At 38.1% G+C, this 25,347-nt stretch overlaps 1 protein-coding gene across 5 annotated transcripts in view; it reads right to left on the minus strand.

The window, feature by feature from the left end:
• HABP4 (hyaluronan binding protein 4) overlaps positions 1-21,535 on the minus strand; it is a 28,955-nt gene extending 7,420 nt beyond the window's left edge. Inside the window, exons 1-6 of one of the 5 annotated variants that reach the window (XM_023525054.1) lie at positions 21,045-21,534; positions 20,156-20,203; positions 16,241-16,403; positions 10,290-10,343; positions 9,903-9,971; positions 6,215-6,298 (exon numbers count right to left, since the gene is read on the minus strand). In XM_023525054.1, coding sequence (XP_023380822.1) covers positions 6,215-6,298; positions 9,903-9,971; positions 10,290-10,343; positions 16,241-16,403; positions 20,156-20,203; positions 21,045-21,408 — 782 coding nt within the window. In that variant the 5' untranslated portion in view covers positions 21,409-21,534. Of the gene's footprint in view, positions 1-6,214; positions 6,299-9,902; positions 9,972-10,181; positions 10,344-16,240; positions 16,404-20,155; positions 20,204-21,044 lie in introns of all 5 variants that reach the window. The other 4 variants (XM_023525052.1, XM_023525053.1, XM_011383468.2 and 1 more) reach the window with 4 other exon arrangements.
• Positions 21,536-25,347: the final 3,812 nt, after the last annotated feature.

Here is a 25,347-nt window from a genome sequence, read left to right on the forward strand (position 1 = left end):
ATATTTTACCACCATTTAAAAAAATCAATAATGTAATATATCGAAAACCACTGAATTGTATAGTTTTAAACAGCTGAATTGTATAGTATAGAAATTATATCTCAATAAGGTTTAAAAGAAAAAAATCATTAAGTGGGGAGCAGGAAGGGAATCAAATCTATAATACCTTCACTGAAGAGCTAATGTTAATTTAAGGTTCTAGACTACAGATTGATGATATAAAATATATAAGCAAAATCAGGTGAGAAATCTAATCATAGAGGATCCAAAATAGTCACATTTGTAAAAGGACTTTAAAATACCAAGCTGATGGCAGAAAAGACATCAAAGCACTGGTTGCCTCCGAAGAAGTATGAGAGAACTTTCTGGGACGATGATAACATTCTGTATCTGGACAGAGTTTGGGTCCCACAAGTATATGCATTTGTCAAAACAATGACTGTATACTTATTTTTACCCACTTCACAATATATAAATTTTATATCAGTTTAGCTGGTGGGTATAGATATTTACTGTAGAATTCTTTAAACATTGCTGTTTTTGAAATTTTTCATAATAAAATGCTGGAAAAGCCTAATAGTCAAACATATCTCAAACTAATATTGGTAAAAATATGAAAAGACATTAAAACTTGTAACAGCAAAATGCTAAAAATGACCCAAACTCATCTCAGAGAAATACGGTGGAAAAATCAGATATTAAACATGAATATTAAGCAGTTTTAAAAAGAATGAGGAATCTCTCTATGCATTGCTATGTAGAACTTCCTGGATATATTGAAGAAAAAAGCAAAGTGGAATGTATGTTATTATTCACCTAAGACATAGACAGACATCTAAATATAATTTATATTATATAATTGTAATGTAAACTAGGGAAAAAACTGGGATAGAAGCTGGTTGGGAAATATGTTTTATAAGATTGTACTTTGGAAACATAAATATTTTATATAATTATAAAACAGGTTTAAATTAAATCTTAATCTCTAATATTTGAAAGCAAAATTAGGCAAATTAATTATCAAGTTGGTGATATAACAGAAGAAACTATTTAAAGTACCTTGAAAATATGAATTGACTCATTTCTCTATATATAACTTTTTAGTAATCAAATTATTGAATACTGTGGGTGTCACAAATGAGTAATAGTATGATGTTACTGACAATTGGGATTTTCAGCACAAAAAAAAAAGAAACAAATGTAAGAAAATGTAGCTTAAAATATTCTAGTCATAAATTTCAAATGGAAATATTGAATGAACTCATAATATATTTTACCTTAAAAATGTGTGTATGTCTACTTCCCAGCTCTGCCCAGTTAAATGTCCTAGAAACAGTTAAGAACCTAATAGTAGTGAACACCTCTAGTGCCCTGACTATGATCTCTAAATACCATATTCTATTTAAGGACTATGGCTCCTTGAAAAATCAGTCAGTATGAGGTATGAAGTATGGGGTAGAAAGTATAGATAATGAGTCTGGAACAACATGTCTTACCGGAAACAAGGAAGCCATCAAAGACCATTGAATGTCAAAAGGATCAAGAATCAACTTGAAGAGGCTCCCTCTAGTCAAAAAATGAGTCAGCTTAAGCACCCGTAAGAATAAAAACTCAGTGTATTGAAACACATCGAATATGTTTAGATCTCTAAGTTCATAATGACATGCTAGGGAACCAACTCATTATTCTGAAAATAGATAAATAAAAGGTACCTGCAATCTTTTATGTAACAAGTACCTTTCCTTTATCCTGCATTTCCTTAACAAACTTATACCTCAGTGTAATCAACTATTTCTAGCTAAGTTTTCCTTTACGGATCATTCAGCTAATAAATGAAGAAAGAATGACAGAATTAGACTATCACCAATTTGCAGCCCTAATGAATTAATGAATAAAGGCAATGATAATCAGTGACCTTCCATAACCTATGGAACAACCTTGTCAAAAAGTCAAACCTGAACTTGATTAAACCTCTGCCTCTCACTATTAATTTTTAGGAAATACACAAAATATAGGGAGCAGAGAAAGACATTCAACTACTATATAAACAATGCTGTGCTGGAATTGGTTTGCACCAAGTCATAGAGCCAATTGTTAAATTTCAGGAATTTTATGAGCCAGTTGTTAACACAGTCAGTTAAAAATTAAATTATATAAATTTATAATTAACTATACTTTTTAAAAAAGTAATAAATATTCACAAGTCACTGTTCTCTAATTATTTCACTACATTTTACCTTTATCTGTGCTTCTGGGGTTATTTATACCCACTGTATGTGTATAGTAGAAATACTACACAATGGTGTACTATCGCACATCTCTTCCCAACTCTGTATTCAGTGATGTCATTTTGGTAGTTTTAAATCAGCCGTGGTGAGAACATTTACACCACAGAAACCAGCAAGTGCAATAGATGTGGGCTTTGTCATCCCAGAGAACCAGATGTTAAATATTAGCCAGCATACTACTGCCCACAGGAATACAATCAGTAAAATTCTGACTCCAGGAAAACTCTTGACATATGACCTATTTTCTTCAACAAATAAATTGCCAGGGAAAGAGAAAACACATAGGTTAAGAAGTGACTTAAGGGTAATCAAGATGGTGTGACATTAATATATCACAGACCAATGAACAAAACAGAGAGTACAGAAATAGGCCGATATATACATGGGCAACTGATTTTCAACAATGATGTTCAATATGCTGGAATAACTGGATATGCATATGAAAAAAAAGGGGGGACTTCTATCCATACCTCACACCATATACAAAAATCAACTCAAAATTGATCAAATAAATACATATTACTTTTTTTAAAAAAAGGGTTACAGACATAAGTATAAAATCCAAAATTATAAAGCTTGTACATTAAATTCATCTATCAAGAAGTTCTAAACCAAAAGAGGCTCTGAAAATACATTTTGGCTGAATAAGCATCACCATTCTCAAATGTATTATTTCTCACATACAAGCTTAATTTTGAAATTAACAAAAAATTCTAACTATTAAAAATTTTACTAATAATTTTAACACTTAATAAGGTAGTGCAGAAACAAAAAATTTCGCAGCACAATCTGCCATTCAACTGCCCGTGCAGCTGCTCTACGGTGTAGCTCCTGCTATTCTAACTAAATGCTCATGGTTGGCAGAAAAGGAAGACAAAGATTTGCTGGCCGGCTCGGCTAGGATATTGCAGACAATGAGACTGTCACCAACCATTAAGTATTATTTTGTCTTTCAGAGTAATTGATTAATTGAAAGAATTATTTTGTCTACTACTATCAGTGCTAGAGTACCTTGATCAACTCTACAGATTAGAGTAATGCTATAATTTATTCTCTATTATTCTGCCTTAAGTTACCTGAATTTGTACAAATGGTTTATTGGCTCAAAAAGGATATAATTTTTCCTAAGAGTTAACTCATTTTCTCAACATTCGTATACGCTGTTAACCTATTTAGTTAACTCACTGTCATATTAACTGTTAATTTATTTCTTTAATTAAATGTATTTTTTTAGTTGTTTTGAATGACTGGTAAATTAACAGCTTTAACAATCATTGTAGCATTTTACTCTTGCAATAAATAACAATAATGATAGCAGATATTTATAGAGCACTTAATACATGCCAAGCCCCACTCTACCACATAAACACATCCCCTGTCTCCTAATAACAACTCTCTGACGTAGATCTCATTACTATTCCCATTTTACAGATGAGGAAAATCGAGGCACAGAGATTAAAAAACTTGCCCAAACTAGTAAGTGACAGAGCTGGGATCTGAACCCAGTATACTGGCTTGGAGTCCATGCTCTTACCACCAGACACCCTGCCTCTTGGCAGCTGAAAGATAAATGAAAGTTAAATAGGTGAAAGATGGAAGGGGGCTTGGAGGAGAGGTACAGAGAAAAAGGGAATGGTACTTGCAAAAGTTTAGTGGCAGGTGTAGGGGAAGGGCAGGAGAAAGGTATTTGGAAACATAAAATAAGGGCCAACTTGTGAACCCAGAGAACGCACAGGAGCTCTGGGGCCAAATGATGCAGGACCTGCAGGACCATGCAAGCCAGGACGAGGAACAGAAAAAGGAAAGGAAGCCAGCAGGGGTCTAATCCAAGGCATGAAGCATGAATATCAGACTGCCAGTGTGAAAGTCACTTCTGGTATGGCGACAGTCGGTGGAAGGTTAGAATGCAGGGAGCCCTCTCAGGAGCTAAGGTGACTGATCAAATACCACCTGTGACGACGGTGGTAAGTTGAGGTGGTGGATATTAGAAGATACAAATAACCCAGGCAGGGTGACTGATTGGACTTCGGGGAGGGAGGAGGTCAAGAAGAAGGAAGTTTCAAGGATGATTCCTACGTTTCTAGTTTGTGTAAATGGATGAATGGCAATGTTGTTCCACAACATAGAAACACTTAATGAGGACCGGAGGTGTGTGGACCTCAGTCCTGGATAAGCTGTGCAGGAAGAGCATTTGAGATGTCGAAAGGGAGGTGTCTAGCAGGCAGGTTGGTACACAGGCCATGCTGAAGTTTGGCGTCAGAGGCATATATTCTGGAGTTGGCATATAAATGGCAATTCAAGCTTCATGGTGCATGAGATCCCATAAAACGGGGGTCTCCACTCGCCGGGCTGAGAACTGGTATCAGTCCGTGGCCTGTTAGGAACCAGGCCACACAGCAGGAGGTGAGCGGTGGGTAAGCCAGTGAAGCTTCATCTGCATTTGCAGCCGCTCCCCAGTGCTAGCATCACCACCTTGGCTCCACCTCAGATCATCAGGCATTAGATTCTCAAAGGAGCACCAGTCTCTGGTGCCAAAAAGGTTGGGACCGCTGCTATAAAGAGATGCTGAAGAAAGAAAAGAAAGCCTGAGGCAAAGCCCTGAATAACTCAATATTTTAAAAGACAAGAAAGACAAAGATGAGTGTGCAAAAATGGAGCTGAGAAGCAGAAGGAAAGCCAGAAGAGGGCAGGAAACACAGAAACCAAAGGTAGGGTAAGCTTAAGAAGAAATCGATAAAGTCAGATGCTCTGAGAGGTCAAAAACAACACAGACTGAAACACCTATTAGGCCTGAGACAATGTGGTGACTTTTTCAGAAGGGCAACAAGGACAGAGCCAGATGTGAAGTGAGGATTAAGAGAGAGGGGAGGACATGAAGAAAGAGTACATGACTCTGAAAAAGGTAGCTAATTAAGAAAGAGGGGCAAAAGCAGATTTAAAATAGGAGAAATTGAGCATATTTAGAATGTTGATTGAAAGACCGGAGTTGGAAAGAAGGAGGCGAGTATACCTAAAAAGGAAGGGGCTAAGTGATGATGTGAGGTTTCTGTGAAGTCAACAGGAAACAGTATCCAAGATCCAAATCCTGAAGAAGTGGGAGGAGAGATGGTACCTTCACTTTACTACAAGGGATGGAGTCTAGGAAGCATGCAGGTCTACACCTGCAGGTTTGCACTTTTGGGAGTGAGAAGGTGATGAAGTTTCCCATCTGATGGCTCCTAATTTCCCTGTGATATCGGGGGCAAAGTTACATCTAGAAAATGAAAGAGGTGGTGTGGACAAGTAGGAGGCAGTGTCAGGGCTTTGAGAAAACAAGGATTAAATCAGTCATATAGCGGGGTAGAGAAAGAGTAAACCCAAGAAATGGGGATTGCTGGGTGGTGTTGAGGGCTCATCTCACAATGCTGGTGATCAAGCATTTACAGGGGTTCCCACCAGCCCCGCTGTGACTTGTAGTGATCAGCCGGGGGATGCAGACAGAGAGAAGGCAGATAGTAGCTAATCGTGATCTAGGAGGCAGAGTCTGTAAGCAAGATACAACAAAAATTTAAGGGGCAAGAGAGTTTAAAGAGTTGGCAGGAGTGCTAGAGATAGACCAGAGACCTTGGCTGCATGAAGAAAAGAGGGAGAGACTGGGAGAGAATAAAGAGACGAGAGAAGGGGGTCCTGACAGTGCAGAGCAGGCTGCTGATGGAAAAGTGGTGGTGGGCATAGGACAGAAGACTTGAATTTAACCCATTAATTATCATTAATAATGATTCATTAGATTATTTGAGTTACTAATTAGTTTGATTATTCATTAATACATTAAGTAGATCAACACTGTGATATGACAAAAGGCTGGGTTTCCTGATCTGTGAAGAGCTCTTAAAAATCGGTAAGAAAAAGACCAACACCCCAATGTGGAAAATGAATGAAACACCTACTTGGCTGGAGACCCCTCCTCCAGGGAACCTGGTGGCTCCTCCAGCACAGCAGTCTCCTCCATCGGCACCATCAGCTCCACGTCACTGAAAAGCAGTAAGACCCACTCTCGTCACACAGACTTGTTCATATCAATGCTCTTAGATATTCAAGATACAAAAGAACATTTCAATGTCCTTTTTCTTAATATCCTTCAAAGGAATTTTATACACATACAGGTAACCCACATCAAAATGAAAACGAAAAAATGCTCTTGCTAATCCATATCATATCAATTATTTCCACAAATGTGAAAAATACTTTGAGAAACAGAAGTTTCTATAAATGGCCTAAAATTAAACACAGATTGTAAAGAACCAGAAGAATTGTTCAAAACTCTTATTATCTTAGGAAATTCCCAATATTAACAGGGGCCATAAAAATCCTCAACCTCTTAGAGAATGTTGTGGATTCTCTAGGGTGTTAAATGACTTAGATAAGAATATGCCATATCAAACTTTTAGAAAATGGTAAGAAAGTAAAAACGTTCCACAAAAATAAGTGTATAGGATTACAAACAAGCTGGTGGTAACTATACCAGAAAAAAAAAGGCTTTGAAACACTAATTTATAAACGAGCATATCTAAATACAATCTACAGATTAGAAAATTACAACACAATGAAAACAATTAGAATTTTAATGTATATGATCTTAATTCTTCCTTTTTATATTAACATTAATCCTATCTGAACGTTACTTTTAAAAAAAAGTCCCAGTAAAATAAATTTCATTTTCAGAAAAATGCTAAAATTAGTCAATATAATTGAGTATGTATGTAATAGATATATAAAGTCGATATAGTGGATATTATTATATATCCATTAGAAATATCTTACACTTTACAAATAGAACCCAGCTTTTTTCAAAAAAGTAAACATAAATTGAACTGTAATAACAGAATAAACTTTAAAAATTTTTTATTATCAACTCAAAGCTATTGTAATCAACTTTAAAAAACAAGTCAGTTTTTCAACACAAAATTAGAATAGTTTTTACTTTTAAAAAAGGTCCTAAATCAAACGCACTCATGCTTGGAAAGACATCGCTGCTGCTCTGCTCAGCGGTAGCCCTTTCACAAAGACCGCTTCTGGCACATTGGCCTAACCCAGCAAGGTCATCGGAGTTTTTAGCATCCAGGAGCCCCAAAGTCCAGCAGCAGCTGCAGCACTGAATTACACCAACTTTCTCTTTATTTCCTTGGCCACATAACAACCAAAGGGATAAAAAACATAGGTGTACTAACTGTTCATAGCTTTCAACAATTAAAGTTCATAAAAGGGTTACAAAGATAAAGGTAAAAAAAGCAGAACACAAAACAAAGAGACTATGTGAAAACAAGAATTTCTTAAACTTGAGCAATTGATTTTCTTTTCTTTTTTTAAATTAATTAATTTTTATTATGGTGACATTAGTTAATGAAATCTAGTAAGTTTCAGGTATAAAATTCAACAATAAGGCATATATTGTATTGTGTGTTCACTGCCTATAGTTAGATTTCTTTCTGTCACCACATATTTGACTCCTTTTACCCTATCTACATCTCCCCTCCCCCTACACTCTGGTAACCACTAGTCTATTGAGCAACTGATTTTAAAGAAAAATCACAGATCTCCATCCTGTATTGACCTAAATTATTTTATGACTAAACATAAAACTAACATTGTACTTGTGGCTCTTATAGAACCATATGACAAAAACTACAAAACAATGAAGTTTCAAAATTAGCTATAATTTATTGTGGCAGATTTTTTAATGTTGTTTGATGTAAATTACCAACGTTGGATTAATTAGAAGAAAGATATAGTTCCAGGGCCCAAGTCTATCTACATTCTGACTTTAGTTATTCTAACACGAAAAAATGCCTGTTTGCACAAGTATGTTCCACAAATCAATGTGAAACACCTCAAGTCTTTGTTTTCCAGTTCAAATTCAATCAGACTTCACACTTAACCAAATCTATGACAGTGAACAGATCTTAACCAAATAAATGTTGCTTGATTACTACATAAAACCGTCTCGCTCTTCGCAACAGAAGCTGGAAGGCAGCATTATCAAAAACTACATTCGTGGTTGTCTATTCCAACCGATAACAAGAAAATAATATTTGACACTATATTTTTTAAACTACTGCCAATGGAGAAAATTCTATTTTCAGCACAGGCAATCACTGTTCTGAAAACCAGTAACACCAGAAATTGCTTAGTCACACTATTTTAAAAACAGCTTGTCCACAAGTCTAGTTATGCTGCCAATGTCTTCAAACAGGAATACCAAACTACAGAGAATCCTCACCCCTACTGTGCATTATGCGGCATCTGGCCTCGCCAGACATGGATGTATCACTTACTGTTAGGCTCATCTCTGCTCTTTTCTCATTCATCAAAAGTGGCACACACACATGCACACACGCACACAAAGTAGCACATAACTCTACTGTACTACATGGTTTTCACGTAGTACATGAAATCAAAGTCTCTATTAAATAAGCAATTAAAGTCTTACCTACAAAAAAATCTTTCAATTACAAGTTACTACTACCTCAGAGCTCTGACTTATAACTCACAAACCAATCCAAAATGAGTGTCATGAGGCACCTGTCATCTTCAGACGAGACGCCAGTCTACAAGGAGAACATGTGGTCACCTCTTCATGTTACAAGGCCAACACTGACCCATTAGGGGTAAGTAATGACTTGGAGCCAAAATAATTTTAAGTTCAAATGCAAACTGAAATGGAGTAGGAGTATTAGATAAAGTAGTAAATCAGGTGATTCAGAAGGTGTGTGTATTACTTCTTAAAAATATATCATCACAGCAAAATAAAACACAATGAAAAGATTTGTAATTGAGATCCTAGGAATTACAGATTGAGAACGTTCAACAACTTTCTCTTCCTTTCAAGGACAACACAGATGTACACGGTAGTAAATCTAATATCACATTTGCTATTATTGTACATATTTGTCTTTAAGGATAATGATTTAAGAGAAAAAAGTTTCTGTAAAAAGAAGAAAAGTGGAAGTCTGGGTCTCCTCAAGCATTCAAATCTGTGGAAAGCCGGCCCTGCAGCATGTCCCAAGGCGACCCATTCCTCGCCCTGCACTGCCCTGAAGTGTTGTGTACCTATTCTTTTGCAGACAACAGGAAGGCGCTGTCCCTACAGATGTGAAATGACAGAAACAGCAGAACCAATTACCTTCTCTAAGGAGCAAACTGCCACAGGTCTGAGACACCGTGATGCCTCAGAGAAATGCCAAATTTGAACCTTAGGTGAAACCTGTCACTGAGCTTTGATCTGCAAATGATTTCAAGAAATCAAGATGCAATGTACACAAGAACTTTGGAAGGTAACAAAAAAATAAAGTACAGAATACCTAGGAATTTAAAAAGCATTCTGAGGCATATGCAAATGTACAATGTCATGTGCTTGAGGCATCAGCAAATACACAAATTTGTTTGGCTAAAATAAGATAAAATGAAAGAATTTTAAAAGCAGTTTTCAAATCTAATCATGATCTCTACTTAAGGGCACACCAGTATAAAGACAATGCAAGCACAACACAGAGGACAAAATTTTTACCAAAGGCAAATAAAGATTCAGGGATTTCCACTGAATTGTAGGTTCACAGAAGGCAGATATTGGCACCATACCTGGTATCTTTACCTGATCCCCAGGTGCGAACTCCATATCCACCCACACTGTCTTCAGTTCTGATTGCTCTAAAGAAAGAAAAAATATTCCCTTAAACTGGAAGCTAGTCTCCAGTCGATCTCCAACTCAGAAAAGTTGATCATAAAAGCTGTCCTAGGATCAGCTCCCTCAGGAATAACAGCATACTATATAAAGTCAACTAAATATTAACAAACAACAGATTCATACTAGGTATGACTAAGATCTTATGGTGAAAATAGTATTTACAAAAAACTTACATTTTATCATTCCCACCGTATCTCTCAAATTCCCGTTTCCCTCTCTGGTCAAAACCATCAAAAGCTCTGTTCCCAGGACCACCTCTGCCTCTGCTCCTCAGGCCCCACCTTGGGCCTCCGCGTCCTCTCAGTGGTCTTTCTCGATCAAACCTATCGACTGGTCTAGGAAAAAATGGGTATAATAAAAAGCAGTGAATTAGAGTAAAGAGATAAGGCTTTTTTGAGATAAAAAATTCTAGAAGGACATTATAATGGCTATAATACATTAGAAAGAATGGTGGCTTGAATAATGAATAAGTAGTTAACTTTTACTGGCATTGTTCTGAGCACTTCACATAGTCATTTATTCTCACAAACAAATGTGTAATATATAACTACTGCCCAAGATGAGGAAACTGAGGCACAGGGGAGGTAGGTAACTTGCCCCAGGTCATATGGCTGCTAAGTGGGAGAGCCATCAAAAAGAAGCAGGTCCTGGGCAGGTCTTATACTAATCTGTAGAGGGCTAGCCCTTTCTCTCTCTAGATATTGCTTCCTCATTTATAAAATGAGGAGACTATTAGATAAAGAGACTCTAGGGTTTATTCCAGTTCTAATACTAAATATTTAAGTTAAATTTGGAATGTTTTGTACAACAAGAAAAATGGTTGAACTTCAAATTACGCCCCCTCCCAAATCTCCCTGTCCCGAAAATAAAACCAGTCAATGACATTTAGGACTGAAAAGATTAACCTACAACAACCTGACTTCTATTGCCCCACATAAACTTCCAAGGACAACTGAAAATCCTCCGTTGTCAAATCCAATAGCAACTTTTATTTTTATGTCATCTGATCCCCCATTCACCATATGACACTGCTGACCACTATATTTTCCTCTGGCCTTTCTTGCTTCTCTTTCCTAGCCTGTCCTTAAAAATTATTTTTGCAATAGGTAATACCCACGCATGGTATAAAATTCACATGGTACACCCTTGCTTCTTAGCCATGTATTTCTACTTCTCAGAGGCAGGTACTTCCGGAGTCACACAAAGGAAAAAGTTCTGTACCTTGCCTTTTTCACCTACCACGTCTTGGTGCTCTGCCCACAGTTGCCTCCCTCGTTCTCCTGGACACCCATTTGCCCATAAGTGCACTGGCATTCTCGACTTTCAGTTCCCCGCATATACTGTCCTTGTCTTACACTGCCCTCATTCATGCCATCCTGTCTCTCTCACTTGGGGGTCTCTCTGATTCCAGGCCACAAAGCCAGTTACTTCCTGGACATCCCTCAGCCCTGCAGACACATGAGCAATACTGACCGCTTGCTTCTACAGTTCCTAACTCACAAAACAAGAGTGCCCAAGCCAAGAACCAGGCCTTTTTTCCACTCCTCCCTTCTTCCCCTGCGACACCCACTAAACCCAGAGCCTAACTGCCCACCTACTTCTCACACCTGTCTCTGCCTCATATCTGGTCGCCACTACTTTTCATGAGGACTTTCGTCTCCTCCACAAGACTCAAAGCTCCTGTGGAAAGGATCACATCATTTTATCATTAACCCCTAGTTTAATAAGATACATTATTTATTTTTTAATTTGTCGAGGTTTTTAAAAACATTAAAGGCACAACAAATTACTTACTGAAATCTAATGGGGCATTAGTGGCTCAAATACCAGAACTAGAGGTATGTTCCAATCTACTTTTATGGCTGAAAATGTTACATTAAAAAGCTACTATACAATCATGGGTAAAAGATACAAAACTCCTAATTTTCCTTACTCAAAAAGATAACGAAATATAGAAGTATCGATCATTAACTTTATGCCAGTCTCTTATAAGAAACATCATCCTAAATAAATTTTCCAAGTTGCCTTTTCTGTTTCCTACCTCCCCTGAACAAAATCAAATGTTTAGAGATTATCGTTGTAAAATCTGATTCTATATTACACCTAAAGTGGAGTTAACACAATGACAAAAGGAAAGTAACAATTCTTAACCAGGAGTTAGAAAGGGCCATGAAAGGAAAAAAGTCTACCTAAAAATTGAGAGAAAATGAAGCACAAAAACATAATGGCAAATAATGCAACAGTCAAAATCCGGTCTAAATTTACAGGAAATCTAAATCAGATACAGACAAAATAACAAATTCATTTAAACTATAATAGTGATGATACTGACCCTAAAAATAGCTATGTGTTCTGGTATATCTGAATCCCTTAAACCATTATTTTTTTACTCCACAGGCTTACTCCCACCTTACTCACAATTAAATATATTCTCAATTGCTTCTTTATTATCCCCTTATCATAAAATATATCTTCTTTTTCATAGGTTAGTGAGATTGAGGAATTCCATACTCCACTTAGGAAGCTTTGTGATGTACTCACAAGCAAAAGGAAAATAACATTTGAGCTAAGCATCCCGCTTTACATGCCTGTCACCCACTCTCTTACAATAATCCTAATAAGTAGACATTGAGTACCTGTTTTACATGTAAAGGGAATGAAGCTCACGGACATGGAAATGGGGAGTTGGTGTTTACAGCTGGGGAAAAGGAAAAGGTTCTAGGAAAGGAAGGTGGTGATGGTTGCACAACAATGTGAATAGACTGAACGCCACTGAACTATACATTTAAAAGTGGTTAAAATGGTAAATATTATGTATATTTTACCACGATTTTTAAAAATGCTTCCCTATGAGGAGGGGAAAAAAACTGAAACATCTTATTCTTTCAGAATGGAACTGACTTTAAATGACCAGCAGTAAATTGCAAAAAAGAGCCAAAGAAACAAATCAAAATGTATCCAGAGAGAGGCAAACTAATTTCCTAAAAGTCTAAGAGTTCACTTAAGATCATCATTTGGAGCCTAAAGAAAAATTCCTACTGCATTAAAAACAGCAGGTGCACTCCCAGACCACATGCAACAAGTGACATATGTGGCTGATCTCTACATGCGAGCCACCCTGACAGTTACTCTGAGCACCATTTACGACGTTACTTCTACATGAAAATATGAGTTCCACTTTAGGTGAATAAAAAATCATGTCAGCTGGCTGTGACCAGAGTCTACATTACCGAGATTCTGGCTCTTTGTTTCCTTATCGATAAATCAAGAGGACTGAATTAAGATAGTCTATGAAGATTATCAAGATTCTATAATTCTGTCCAATGAACATGTATAGGTATCATACATGCAAAGTGATACCATTTTTCACTATCAAATAAGCAAAGATCAAACAGTTCATTATATTCAAGTCCTGAGAAAGGGCTATAAGAAAGGCTTTTATAGGTTATTAATAATAGAGTAAATTGATAGGTTACTAGGATAGTGATTAATCACTATGTATCAATGCCCCCTCACTCGAATTATGTTTTCACACTATATTTACCCATCCGACCTTGTGCAGAAGGACAACTGAGTCTCAGATTTGTGTCCACAACACCCAGCTGAGAACCACTGATTTATGACTCTAACTGGGATTCCCACTTCTAAAACTCCATATAGGAAAGTCCCTACATATACAAAAAGCTACTCATTGGGTATTATTTATAAAGCAAAAACTGGAAGATGAACAAAAGTCCAACACTAAGGGAATGATTACATTATAACATATCCAAACAACAGATCATAACAGGACCATTAAAAATGCTTACCAAACATTGTTAATGACATGGAAAAAACTTCTGCCATGTTCAGGGAAAAGAATACACTCAGTGTACATGCATTATCATCTTAACATCTAAGTATATCTATGTACTAAAAAAAAGGAAAATACGTCAAGTGTTAAGAGTAATCATCTCGGATGTTAAGATAGGTGGCTTAAACTTTTTTTTATATATAATTTCACACATTTTCCAAGTTGTCTAAAGTGACTATTAATTATTTTTATCGAAGATCTTATGGACCTTTATTAATAGAACACTGCTTTTTAAGAAACTAAGAAATATGTCTTCTGATAGCACGACTTATCCAAAACTTCAAACTTCGTTGAAAGTAAAAATTCCTACCTGTTTCTAACGTGATACACTGAGAAAGATACGAGCCCTCGCCTCTGTGGTAGTCCTGCCAAAGTGCACAAGCTTGTTTTATGAGAAAATATCAGACGAGCTCAAATTCTGGGCTGTACCACAGAACAACTGGCACAAACTCTTCAAAAATGTCAAATTTCATAAAAGATAAAGGAAGACTAAGGAGCTGTTCCAAATGAAAGAAGACTAAATGAAATGCACATTCTTGGAATGGATCTGGAACCAGACTATTTTTTTGGTAAGAGGACACTACTTGGACATTTGGTAAAATTTGAGTAGTCTATAGATTACATAATTTAGAGAATGCAATCGAATTGTATCAATGTTAATAATTTTCATAATTGTACCATATTTTCAGGAAATATATTTTTTAAAGTATTTAGGGATAAAAGGACATTCTTTCATCTTACTCTCAAATGACAAAGAAAGAAGGGGTGTGTGTGTGTGTGTGTGTGTGTGTGTGTGTGTGTGTGTGTGTGTGTGTGTATGAGAGAAATATAGCTAAGACACACAGAAAGAATGTGTAGGGGAAGAAAAAGAGGGAGAAAGGGAAGGAGAGGTATGATAAAGCAAATGTAAAATGTTAAAATTTGGGGAATCGGGATGAGGGTATATGTATAATTCTTGCAACTTTCTGTAAATCTGAAATTATTTTTGAGGAAAAAGAAAATATCCCTTCATAATCCCATATCCCACCCTACCCCTACCCTTACATACATGTATAATTAATAGGCATCTTTTCATGATAACATGTAAAGACCTATCTAAAGACTCATAGTTTTGCTACTAAAAAAAAAGCTAGAAACATGGGTTTGTGCTTTTGAGCTATAATTACCTTATTTCCACATATTTCTAATGTGATACACTGAGAAAGACACAAGAATAAATTCCTGAAGTGAGAAAAAAAAATACACAAATGCTTCCTAAAATAAGCAGCTCTGATCCAGAAGGCATTTTATAAGCATGTAAACTGTGACCTTTACAAAACAGATTTGAAGTAATCACCAAAGAAGGCATAATTAGGCTGTTTTCTAACCTTTACCCGCCAATATGGTGGCAGATACACCATCTGAATGTTCTGAATATGTACCTGCTAGAGAAGAGATCTGCAGAAGTTACCACCTGCTCAACCTTCTCAGACTGAGCTATTCTCTGCTAGACTTCTTCTTCTTCTTTTTTTTTGGTTTATTTTAATGGGCTCTAGTATATAGTTTTACCAAGCCATGCTCTTCAGCGAAAACTTGTAGCCAGGATCCGAAATGGAATTAGTAGTCAAGAAGTTGAAAGATTTTGGGAATAATGACTCCCTTGACATTGAACTGTACACTACTATAATCATCCTTAGTTTTACCTTTTATTTTCCTTTGACTGTGATTCGCAAGTTGTTTTGGTTTAATCTAAACTCAGTGCTGTATAGGTTTAATAATTAAACAGAATCTTTAGGAAGCAAGCACCTGTCCTTGGGAGCAAGGACTGCTACCTGTGTACAGGTGGGCACAATGGCCTGCATGCTGCCACATCACTCAATAGTGGTGTCAGACTGTACCAGCCCGAGACCATCTTCCAGGTCAGAGAACCTTCTAGAGGAGGCTGGAAGCCAGAAATCAGTGTTACACGTTATTATCCATTTTTCTTCAAATTTCATCATGATAGCCTATTGACCTGAACAGGGGGCAGGGAATTTGTTTAAATTCATTAGTAGTCTAAATTAGTAATGGTAAATCAAAAACATAATTATGTCCCTAGCCTAAACTTCAAAAGAATATTTAACCAGTCTAACATACTCTTGTGCAGTTTTTTACGAGAGCGCTTTTCATAGTAACCAATAACAATTCTTTTTTCATCATAAAATCATTTCCTAAACCAAGGTCATCTGGGAGATAAATGGAAGATCCTTCATCTATCACCTAAGGTCATATGATTTGCTACTTGAATTGGCAAAATATTCCCAGGACTGATACTATGAAAAGATTGCAAAGGCTAGTAGTTCTCTGATAACCCTTCTGGTTCCCCAATCCTCCTGGACAAGGTCTGTCTGCAATACATACTTTTCATCTGTCAACTTCTCAGGTGTAAATTCCGCCTGCCTCTCAGTCTCATAGGGTTGGTAGTCTCTGTAAGATCTCCGCTCTGCTCTATCCAGCGTCACCTCTGTCCCCCGGCTATCATTCCATCCTTGCTGCTCCCCTCTTCTAGGAGGTCGTTTCTGGCCTGCCAGTGAAAAATCAAAGGGGAGAGCTGGAACACAAGGTCTGCAACAGCACATTATTAACAAGCATGTTTAAATTTCACTTTTCTAGAAATCAAAGTTGTAGGAAAATTCAGGACGTTTGGAAAAGTTCAGAAAAGAGTCCATGATGCTACTACTACTCAGCATCGGCTACTTTTTAATAAAACTTTTAAGTTACTATTGAATCACATTTTTTCTTATGCTCTAGAAAATGTGATTAAGGTAAACAAACTATACTAACTAACCCATAATTACAGGCATCTCACAGTGACTCTGTAACAGCTATGGATATATGTAATTGTTAAATCAACTACATTCCACAAAAGCAGCTTTATCAAAACATGGGCAGCTAAGCTACATTCAGAAAATTTAAGGATAAATACCCTGTACTTTAGATTGTACTTTTAGACCTCAACGATAATGTCATCAGCTGCTGTTTTAAGTACAACTTCTACCTCTATTATTTTTCACTTGGAAACAGATTTTCCTGCTCTTTGATGGGATTTATGCATTTATGATCATACTTGTCAAACACGAGGCCAAATTGATATTGCCAAATCATCCAAGGGCCAGTCAGCCCTTGAAGGGGTATCTCACATCTATGGAGCCAGCACCATCTGGGCCAAGGCGGGGCCACTCCAGTCTTCCTCTCTCCTCTCACCTTACTTTACTCCCCTACAGTTTTAATGCTTTAAAAATGTTAAGCAGAGTCTATGTCTGAAGGCAGCTAATACTTGGTAAATATGTTGTGAAGAACTTTGTTCACTTCTTAGATCATCTTCCAAAAATGTTTATCTTTTCTTTGTATACATTTAAAAGGTCTCCATCTCAAACATTATGTACAATTTTTATTATAGTATTTTTCTTTACATAAATTACCCTCCACATTGGTTGTATGGCTATAAAAATACTAAATGTATTTGAATTAATAGTTATTTTTGTTGTTGTTGGTTTCCATTTCTACTTCTGGAAAGATAAACACGACTCTTGAGGAATACGTTTATACATATTTTTCTCTTTTCTCGCTTAATATTTTCTATCTAAACTTTATAAACTGAGCATGTGTAAATGTTAACATAGTTCCAATCCCTTACTAATCTCATTTTAAAGCAAAAATTGTGCCTGGGACACCAATAACAAAACTGTGCAATTTGTTACTTGTTAGTTAATATAAAGTATTTTCTCCAATTGTGAAAAGTTGCACAAAAGAACTAAATTCAACCTTTAGTTAATGTCCCATAACCTAGACATGCTTAAATTTGATTTACATCCTGTACTGAAGTCATAATCTGAGCTTATGACATGTTTAGGATATGGGGGAAATGTTGTCATAATCAGAGCATTATGCTTTTACTGCAGAAACAAAACAGAGACTGACACTCATGCCCAGTTGCCCAGGGGTATGCGATGCCAGATAGGAGGGCACATATATTCTAATAGAGATTAGACTTGGAAGAGACATTTGAAATGTAAGGTAGAAAATGTTATTATGAAAGTTAATTACCTAACAAGTTGAAAACTATAGTAGATCATGACATAGTCAAATATGTCAATAGTAACAATAGAGCAAATATGTCAATAGTAATAATACTTTTCAATACTTTCCCCTCAATGTAAAAACTTATCTTAATAGATTCAAATTTCCTATTTATAGCCTGTAATTTTAAAAAAATCACAGTATCTTCACTCAACTACAGAATTATTTATATTATCCCACCTTCTCTTCCTCAAGGTTATTTTTAAATTGTATCAGTTAAATTTGTAATTCACCAATACATTTACAGCTTCTTCCAAAGTTTCTGTGTATAGATTAAAAAGCATTCAATATAACTGACTGCTTATTAGAATAAATATCAATACCCTGCAAACATTACATTCTCCTTCCAAAACCCAAAAAGCAAAGATACTAGGGGTAAAATTGTTTTCTCACAATTTAGTATTAAGAGATCAAGTTTTCAACTGAACCAGGACTGTTTTTCTGTGCTGGAGCAGCATTTACAAGTAGATAACACAAACATTAGCCCTTTCCAACAAAATGCTGGCACACACAGTCTGTTTACTGCACCCGTATGAAGGAACAGAATAAAGTTTACAGTGAGGTTTCCCAGGAAAAGTAAAGAGGAAACAGCCTCTGAAGACTTCATGAACGAATTTATTAGCAAAGTTCTATGTACACCTGATTCTCGAGTCAACTGAAAACTCCACGTATAAAGTAGACTTATGAAGTTCAAACGTGCGTTATTTAAGGGTAAAATGTATATTGTTAAATAGTGAAAGACATTAAAAACCTGTTTCCATATGAAAATCTTATCATTGACATATAGCCATGAGCATATGTTTCATTATGTTTAACATATGCTCATTGACTTTGAGTCTTGTCTACATTAGGCACTCACTCACAATATTCAAGGAAATTAAAAATGCTGAGTGTTAGAAAAGAAGAGTCCACATCAATTAAGGCAACACAACCTTGAGAGAGTAGCTAACACCCATTACAGATAAATTCAGTCCAGTAACCACATAAACGGAAATTAATACTGCTTGCTCCTGAAATAACACATACTTGAAAAGGAACTAGAATGACAAAATATCCATTCTAACAACAAAATTAACTAAGGGTTTTTAATATAGATCTCAAAAGCCAGATCATCTGGATCATGAACAACTGACAAAAAGAGTTATAAACTTATCAGATTACAATGCTAAGTGAAAGAAGCTGATTGCAACCCAGTTTATATTATTTAAATTTTAAAAAATAGTTATGTGCATTTATGTTAACAGTATGAAAAATAAAGGATTTTCATTTTACTTCATACATTTCTAAGTTGTTTAAAATCTTTATAACAATGTATGACATTCTTTAATTGTAAAGGTTGAAAAGCAATATTAACAGCACTAAATTCAGTTTCACACTAAGGATAAAAATACATATTTTCATTTGTTAAAAAATAAAGGGAGAAGAAACGCTTAGCCTTCCTCAACTCTTTTATATTTATCTAAATAGATTTAAGAGAAAAAAAACAGAACATAAGACGAAATGTACATCATATCTCACTCGCTGTTTAAATAGGCTCATAAATTTACTGCCCTACCAAGGGGTCTTGAGATAGCATTTTAAATAATCTCCAACATCTGTGTTATAATAATTTGATTTTCTGATTCTCAAGTGATAGGCTGATCTTTTCACAGATAAAGGTAAACATTACCTAGTTGCAGGAGTTAAAGCCCCAATACTTAAATCAGTTGTTCTCCCAGAGCTGGGATGCACAACCTTTTAAAATAATTTAATTTTTTTCAATTACACTTGACATTTAATATCATATTAGTTTCAGGTATATAGCATAGTAATTGGACATTTATATAACTTATGAAGTGATCCCACCTCCCATAAGCCTAGTACTCCCTTGACACCATAGTAATTACCATATTATTGACTATATTCCCTATGCTGTACTTTATATCCCGACTATTTTGTAACTTGCCAATTTTTATCAAGCAAGGAAATAGCCAGTAAAGCTGAGATGAATACACTGCCAAACACTGGCTGCAGTGGTCGAACTACACAACATATCTTATTCCTAACACTCTTCTTAGGCAAGCTTTAAGACTAAAGCCTTATTTTAGGAAACATAGGTATAGTCTTGCTGATTCTACCACTGATGCAGTTCAGGTGAGAAATGAACTATTATTAAGCACCCTCCCTCCATAAATACAGATATAGTAGCACACTAACTTTTGCGTTGGCCGGTCTCGCTAAACAGGAAGTGGGAAACTGAAAATCCTTGTTGGAAAGATTAAAGAAAGCAGCCTGAGTTAATGACAAGTTACACAACCCATCAATACCACATGCTGTACTGAAACATGATGCTGGCTGACTGCTTGATGGAAGCTAGCTACAGCAAGAGGATGGGGTTGAAGACAGAGAGCTTGGAAGGCGCCTGGGACCCCGCGTCCACCCCGCCGTATTCCGCACACGGCCGACGTCACAGCCTGCCCCTGTGGTCACCCAGGCCTTCCCTCCATCACAGAGGCCTGAGCCCCTCACCTGGGCGATTCTTCTCACACCCCGGGCTCTTGCCATCATCCCACGGTCCGGGTGCGCCCTACCTCTCCCATCCTCCCTAAGAAGGGCTTCCCTAGCATCACGCCTCTCTTTTTGTCTCCGACCTGAATCTTGCAGAGGTTGGGCTGGAGAACAGAGACGGTCCCAGTTAGCTCTAGACTAGAGAGACCCGGAGTAGCGACCCCAGTTTTTGCCCCACACACCACCCCAGCAACATCCCTCAACTTTGCCCAACTTGTAAAGGTTCAGTTCCAGGGTTTTGAGACCCTTACTCCAAGTCTGCACACCTACTCCTCCAGAAAGGGCTGGGAAAGACTAGAAAGGCGTGAACCCCCTCCCCCCACCCCGTCCTCTTTCCTACTTCCTTCTCCCACAAGGATGCTCAACTTAACCCAACTCCTCCCATGGCCCCCTCCCCTTTCTGGAACTGGTTCCAAAGACTCCAGTCTCATAGGGGGAGTCGTGGGGAGGCTGAGGAAGAGTGACCCCAGTGACCCCATCCTTCTCCCGCCCACCACGCCTACCCGGGGGCGCCCAGGTGCCCAGCCGGGCGCCGTACCAGATGGCTGCGGGCCGCCCCCAGGACTGTCCGGCTGCTGTGCACCAGGGGCCGGGAGACCCTTTCGTTCCTTCTGGGACTCCCTCCGGCTACCACCAGCGCCGGGTCTGTGGCCCAAGGCCCCGGCTGGGCTCCTGCCGCCGCGGTTGCCGACCCCGGCCGCCGCCGCCGCTGCTGCCTCATCGCGCCTCTTGCGCTGCAGCTGCTGCTGGCGCCGGCGCTCGGCCTCGCGCAGGATGTCGAAAGGGTCCGACTCGTCGTCCAGCAGTTGGTGGAAGCGGTTGGCCACGACGCAGCCAAAACTCTCCTGCATCGCGGCGCCTGCGGCGGCCGCGGCCACGGGACTTCCCAGAGCGCCCTTCATGCCGCCGCGGCCACTGCTGGCCCGCCGCGGGCAGCCCACGCGAGCGAGTCTCAGCGAAGCCGGCGGCGAGGACCCATTCCGCCCGCCGTTGCTGCCCTTCCAGCCTTGCCTGGTCCCCTCTCTCCCGGCGCCAGCCCCCGCAACGCCACCGCCCAGCCGCCGCCCGACAGCCAATCAGAACATGTTGACACGCCCCTTTTCCTAGCAGCGCGGCTGAAAGCCCAATCAGCGGCCGGCTGCTGTCACGTCACGCGACCTCTATGTCCCGCCCCCGACAACCAGGGAGGGGCGGAGCCCGAGGGGCGGAGCTACTGGAAGTGGCAATAAGTCCTGTGGTCCAGGGAGGTCGGCTTGTGCTGGTGGGTCACGGCCGTTACTTGTGATCTTTCTGGGACTGGATACACATTTATTATCGGCCACTCTTCCTTGAAGTTTACAAATTCAGTTAGGCACATACATTGGTATGTGCCAGGCATTATGTTGTAAGAGATACTAGCTCTGTGTTTTCCTGGATCTTGCAGAATATGGACAGAAAGTTGTCCTGAAGGAAAGGCACGGACTTCTCTGAGAGAGCAAAGAGACCTACCCTAATTAGGAAACTTGCCCTAGGAAGTCACGGTTGAGCTAAGATCTGACATGGAGCAGGAGCAATGGCAAATGCTGAAGTCTTGAGGTGGGATGGAGCGCAGCCCACTTACAAGTTCAAGGCAAACCAGTGAATTAGATTGCAAAGAGTTGGGGGAGGGCCTGATTTGGTCTTCATTCTAGTAGCGGTGTAAACAAATTTTAGGCCTAATCATGTATTCGAAAATGTTACTCTGGCTGCAATGCGAAGGACTTGAAAAGAGGTCAAAATTGATGCAGGGAGACCAAGCAAAAGCTTGTTGCAGAGCTTCAGGGAATAGCTAATGATAGTGACTTGGACTAGAATGGAGCAATGGAGGTGAAGAGAGCAGTAGATTCAAGAGCTATTTTGCAACTTTTATGAACAGGACTTGGTGATGCATTAGATATGGATGAGTAGGGGAAAAAAAGGAGGGTATGATGACTCCAATTTTTCTGGCTGGTACAGATGGAATAGTGGTGCTATTTACAAAGAGCACTGGAAGAGACCACTTTAATGAGAATCATGAGTTCAGTCTTAGATATGTTGAGGTTTGGGATTTTGCTTTTGTTTTGAGATATTCAATTGAGGCCTAGAGCTCAGAATCTGTTTCCACAGAACCTGTATTTTGTTAGGGCATCAGGTGACTGTATGCCCCAGAGGAAGCTGAGCGCCTTTCCATCCTCAAAGCTGATTAATCCTAAACCATGTAATTCCATTCCCTTGCCAATGATTGGTGTAAGAATAGGCTTCTGGTGCAAATCTAGCATAACAGACCCGAGGGGAAGTATTCTGAAAAATTTCTCCTGACGTTTTTCTTGTACCTAAAAAGGAATTGGGAAGAGATCTACCATCTTCCCACTTCTGTTCTTTTGCCCTTATTATGTGAGGAGAACGTGATGCCTAGAGTTGCCATTCCTTATTGTGACAATAAGGATGGCAGAGCAGAAGGATGGAGGAAACCTAGTTCCTGAGCTACTGATTTACCCCACTTAAGAACCTCCCTACCTCAGACTTATTATTACATAAGATGATAAACACCATTATTGTTTAAGCGACTCTTAGTTCTACTTGTTCTTGCATAGAGCATCTTGCTCACGTATGTCATTGCCAGCTTTTACTTTACTTTAATAGCAAATAGAAAAGGAACCCTAAATTCTAACTGCTACCAGCTCTGTGTTTTATTTTACTCACTTATTCCTTTTTCTGTCATTTCTGAGGATGACAGGGATGAAGTCTGTCCTATTCTTTGCAATTTATATTCCCAGTGCTTAGCATTCTAGGTGGCTGTACAGTAGATTCTCAAATATTTGTTGAATGTCCGAATATTTTAAGATATGTGGTCATCTCCTTGGAGTCAGCAGAAATAAAAATTAAAATAAAATAAAAAGCCTTTATTTTTTACTCAAAAGAATTAAGAGCAAGTATTCAAACAAAAACTTGTACCTGAATGTTCATAGCAGTACTACTCACAAGAGCCAAATGTACATCAACTGATGAATGCATAAACAAAATGTAGCACAATGGATTGATATTTGGGTCTAAAAAGGAATGAAGTACTTACTGATACCTGCTACAACATGGATGAACCTTGAAAACATTACTAAGTGTAAGAAGCCAGACGCAAATATTATACAATGCCATTTACATGAAATGTCCAGAATAGGCAAATCTATAGAGACAGGAAACAAATTTGTGGTTGCCAGGGTTCCAAGAGAAATGGGATGGGGAGTGACTGCTTAACTGGCATGAGGTTGCCTTTTAGGGTGATAAAAATTTTCTTGAACTATATAGTTGTGTTGGTTGCACAAAATGTAAATGTATTAAATACCACTGAACTGTACACATTAAAATAATTTAAAAAGTAAATTTTGTGTATTTTGCCATGATATTTTTAAGGAAACATCTGTTTTGGAGTTAGACCATGATTTGAATCCTGGCTCAGCCACTGATTAACTTTGTAACCTTGGGCACATTCCTTATTATCTTGTCCCAGTTTTCTCTTCTGTAAAATGAAGAAAATAATGGTACCTACTTCAGAGGATTATTGTGAGGACTGGGTCAGATAATGCATCTGAAGTGTTCAGCACCATGCCTGGCACCAAATGAATCCTCAATATGTCATTATCAACATTACTAATATCATCATCATTTTGAATCAGGCCTTACACTAGGTAGAGTCATAATAAGACTACATTATTATGAAGTGAATGAAATTTTCAAACACTCTTCATGCACCTGAATCACCACAGGCACAAGAGACCATACATTGAGAAGCACTACTTCAAGCCAAATTTGTCTCTGGCATCTTTGAGCTGCCATCACCAAGTCACAACACCAAGGAACCATTACCACTTGGGAGAAGTGCCTGTCATTTTCTTACCGGAGTTCGGGAAACATTCCCCTTCCCTGTTTTCTTCCTATCCTTTCCGACATAGCCAACCACAGCACGTTCTTAAGACATGCCCTGTGAGCACTCCATCCTACTTTCCAAATCATAACTGCCTAAAGTTGTAAGTCAACCAATCCTGGTGGCTTCAGGTTTAAGAACACCTTTAGGACCACTGAAATAGAGATGAGTAGCCTCTAACTGGTATTAGCTCTTATGCGGCTATTGATTAACATAGAACTTACTGATGGTAACTTATTAAGCAGCCCCACAATTTTTTCCTGGCCATATTTCTGCTGAGAAATTGCATCAATAAACGCGTTCTTAAAATGCAACTTCACCACATTAGCATGAGTTATTTGCAACATTATGTTTAATGTGGTCAGTTTAACAGCCTGATCTTTCTAATAATCCAAGGTATAAAAACTATCTTTAGTAATTATAATACCAAACAGAAAAAAACAAAAGCCATTCACATACATCCATAAAGGTTTCATAATAAAGCATGCCAAAAAAGCAGTGAGGCATGAGTACTGAATAATACCACCAGCCCTTCCTTAGCCATTTATTTATTGGCTCCTTTGGAAATGCAGTCAAGTTTACATACAAAATGTAAATTACCTTGAGTTATTTAATGTATGAATTCCATTAAGAATAATAAAATACACTAAAATCTTCCAGATTGACTGAAAAACACATATCAGTTGAAAATTAAAAAAAAACATATAGCTTTATTACTTTTAGTTATATATAGGGAGCAACACTTGGATGAGGGCCAAAGAGGAGGGGACAGTCAGGCTGTAAAAGGTGTGAGTTTTTGTGAATCACCAAAGAGCTGCATTCTGTATACTCTGTTTTGCAACTGGATTACTGCCATCTCTTGCTTAACTTTTCTCCTCTATAAAATTAGGATGATTATAATTGGTTCTGTGCTCCTCATACGTTT

This window comes from Pteropus vampyrus, unplaced genomic scaffold, assembly GCF_000151845.1.
Source record: "Pteropus vampyrus isolate Shadow unplaced genomic scaffold, Pvam_2.0 Scaffold520, whole genome shotgun sequence".
NCBI classification, from domain to species: domain Eukaryota; kingdom Metazoa; phylum Chordata; class Mammalia; order Chiroptera; family Pteropodidae; genus Pteropus; species Pteropus vampyrus.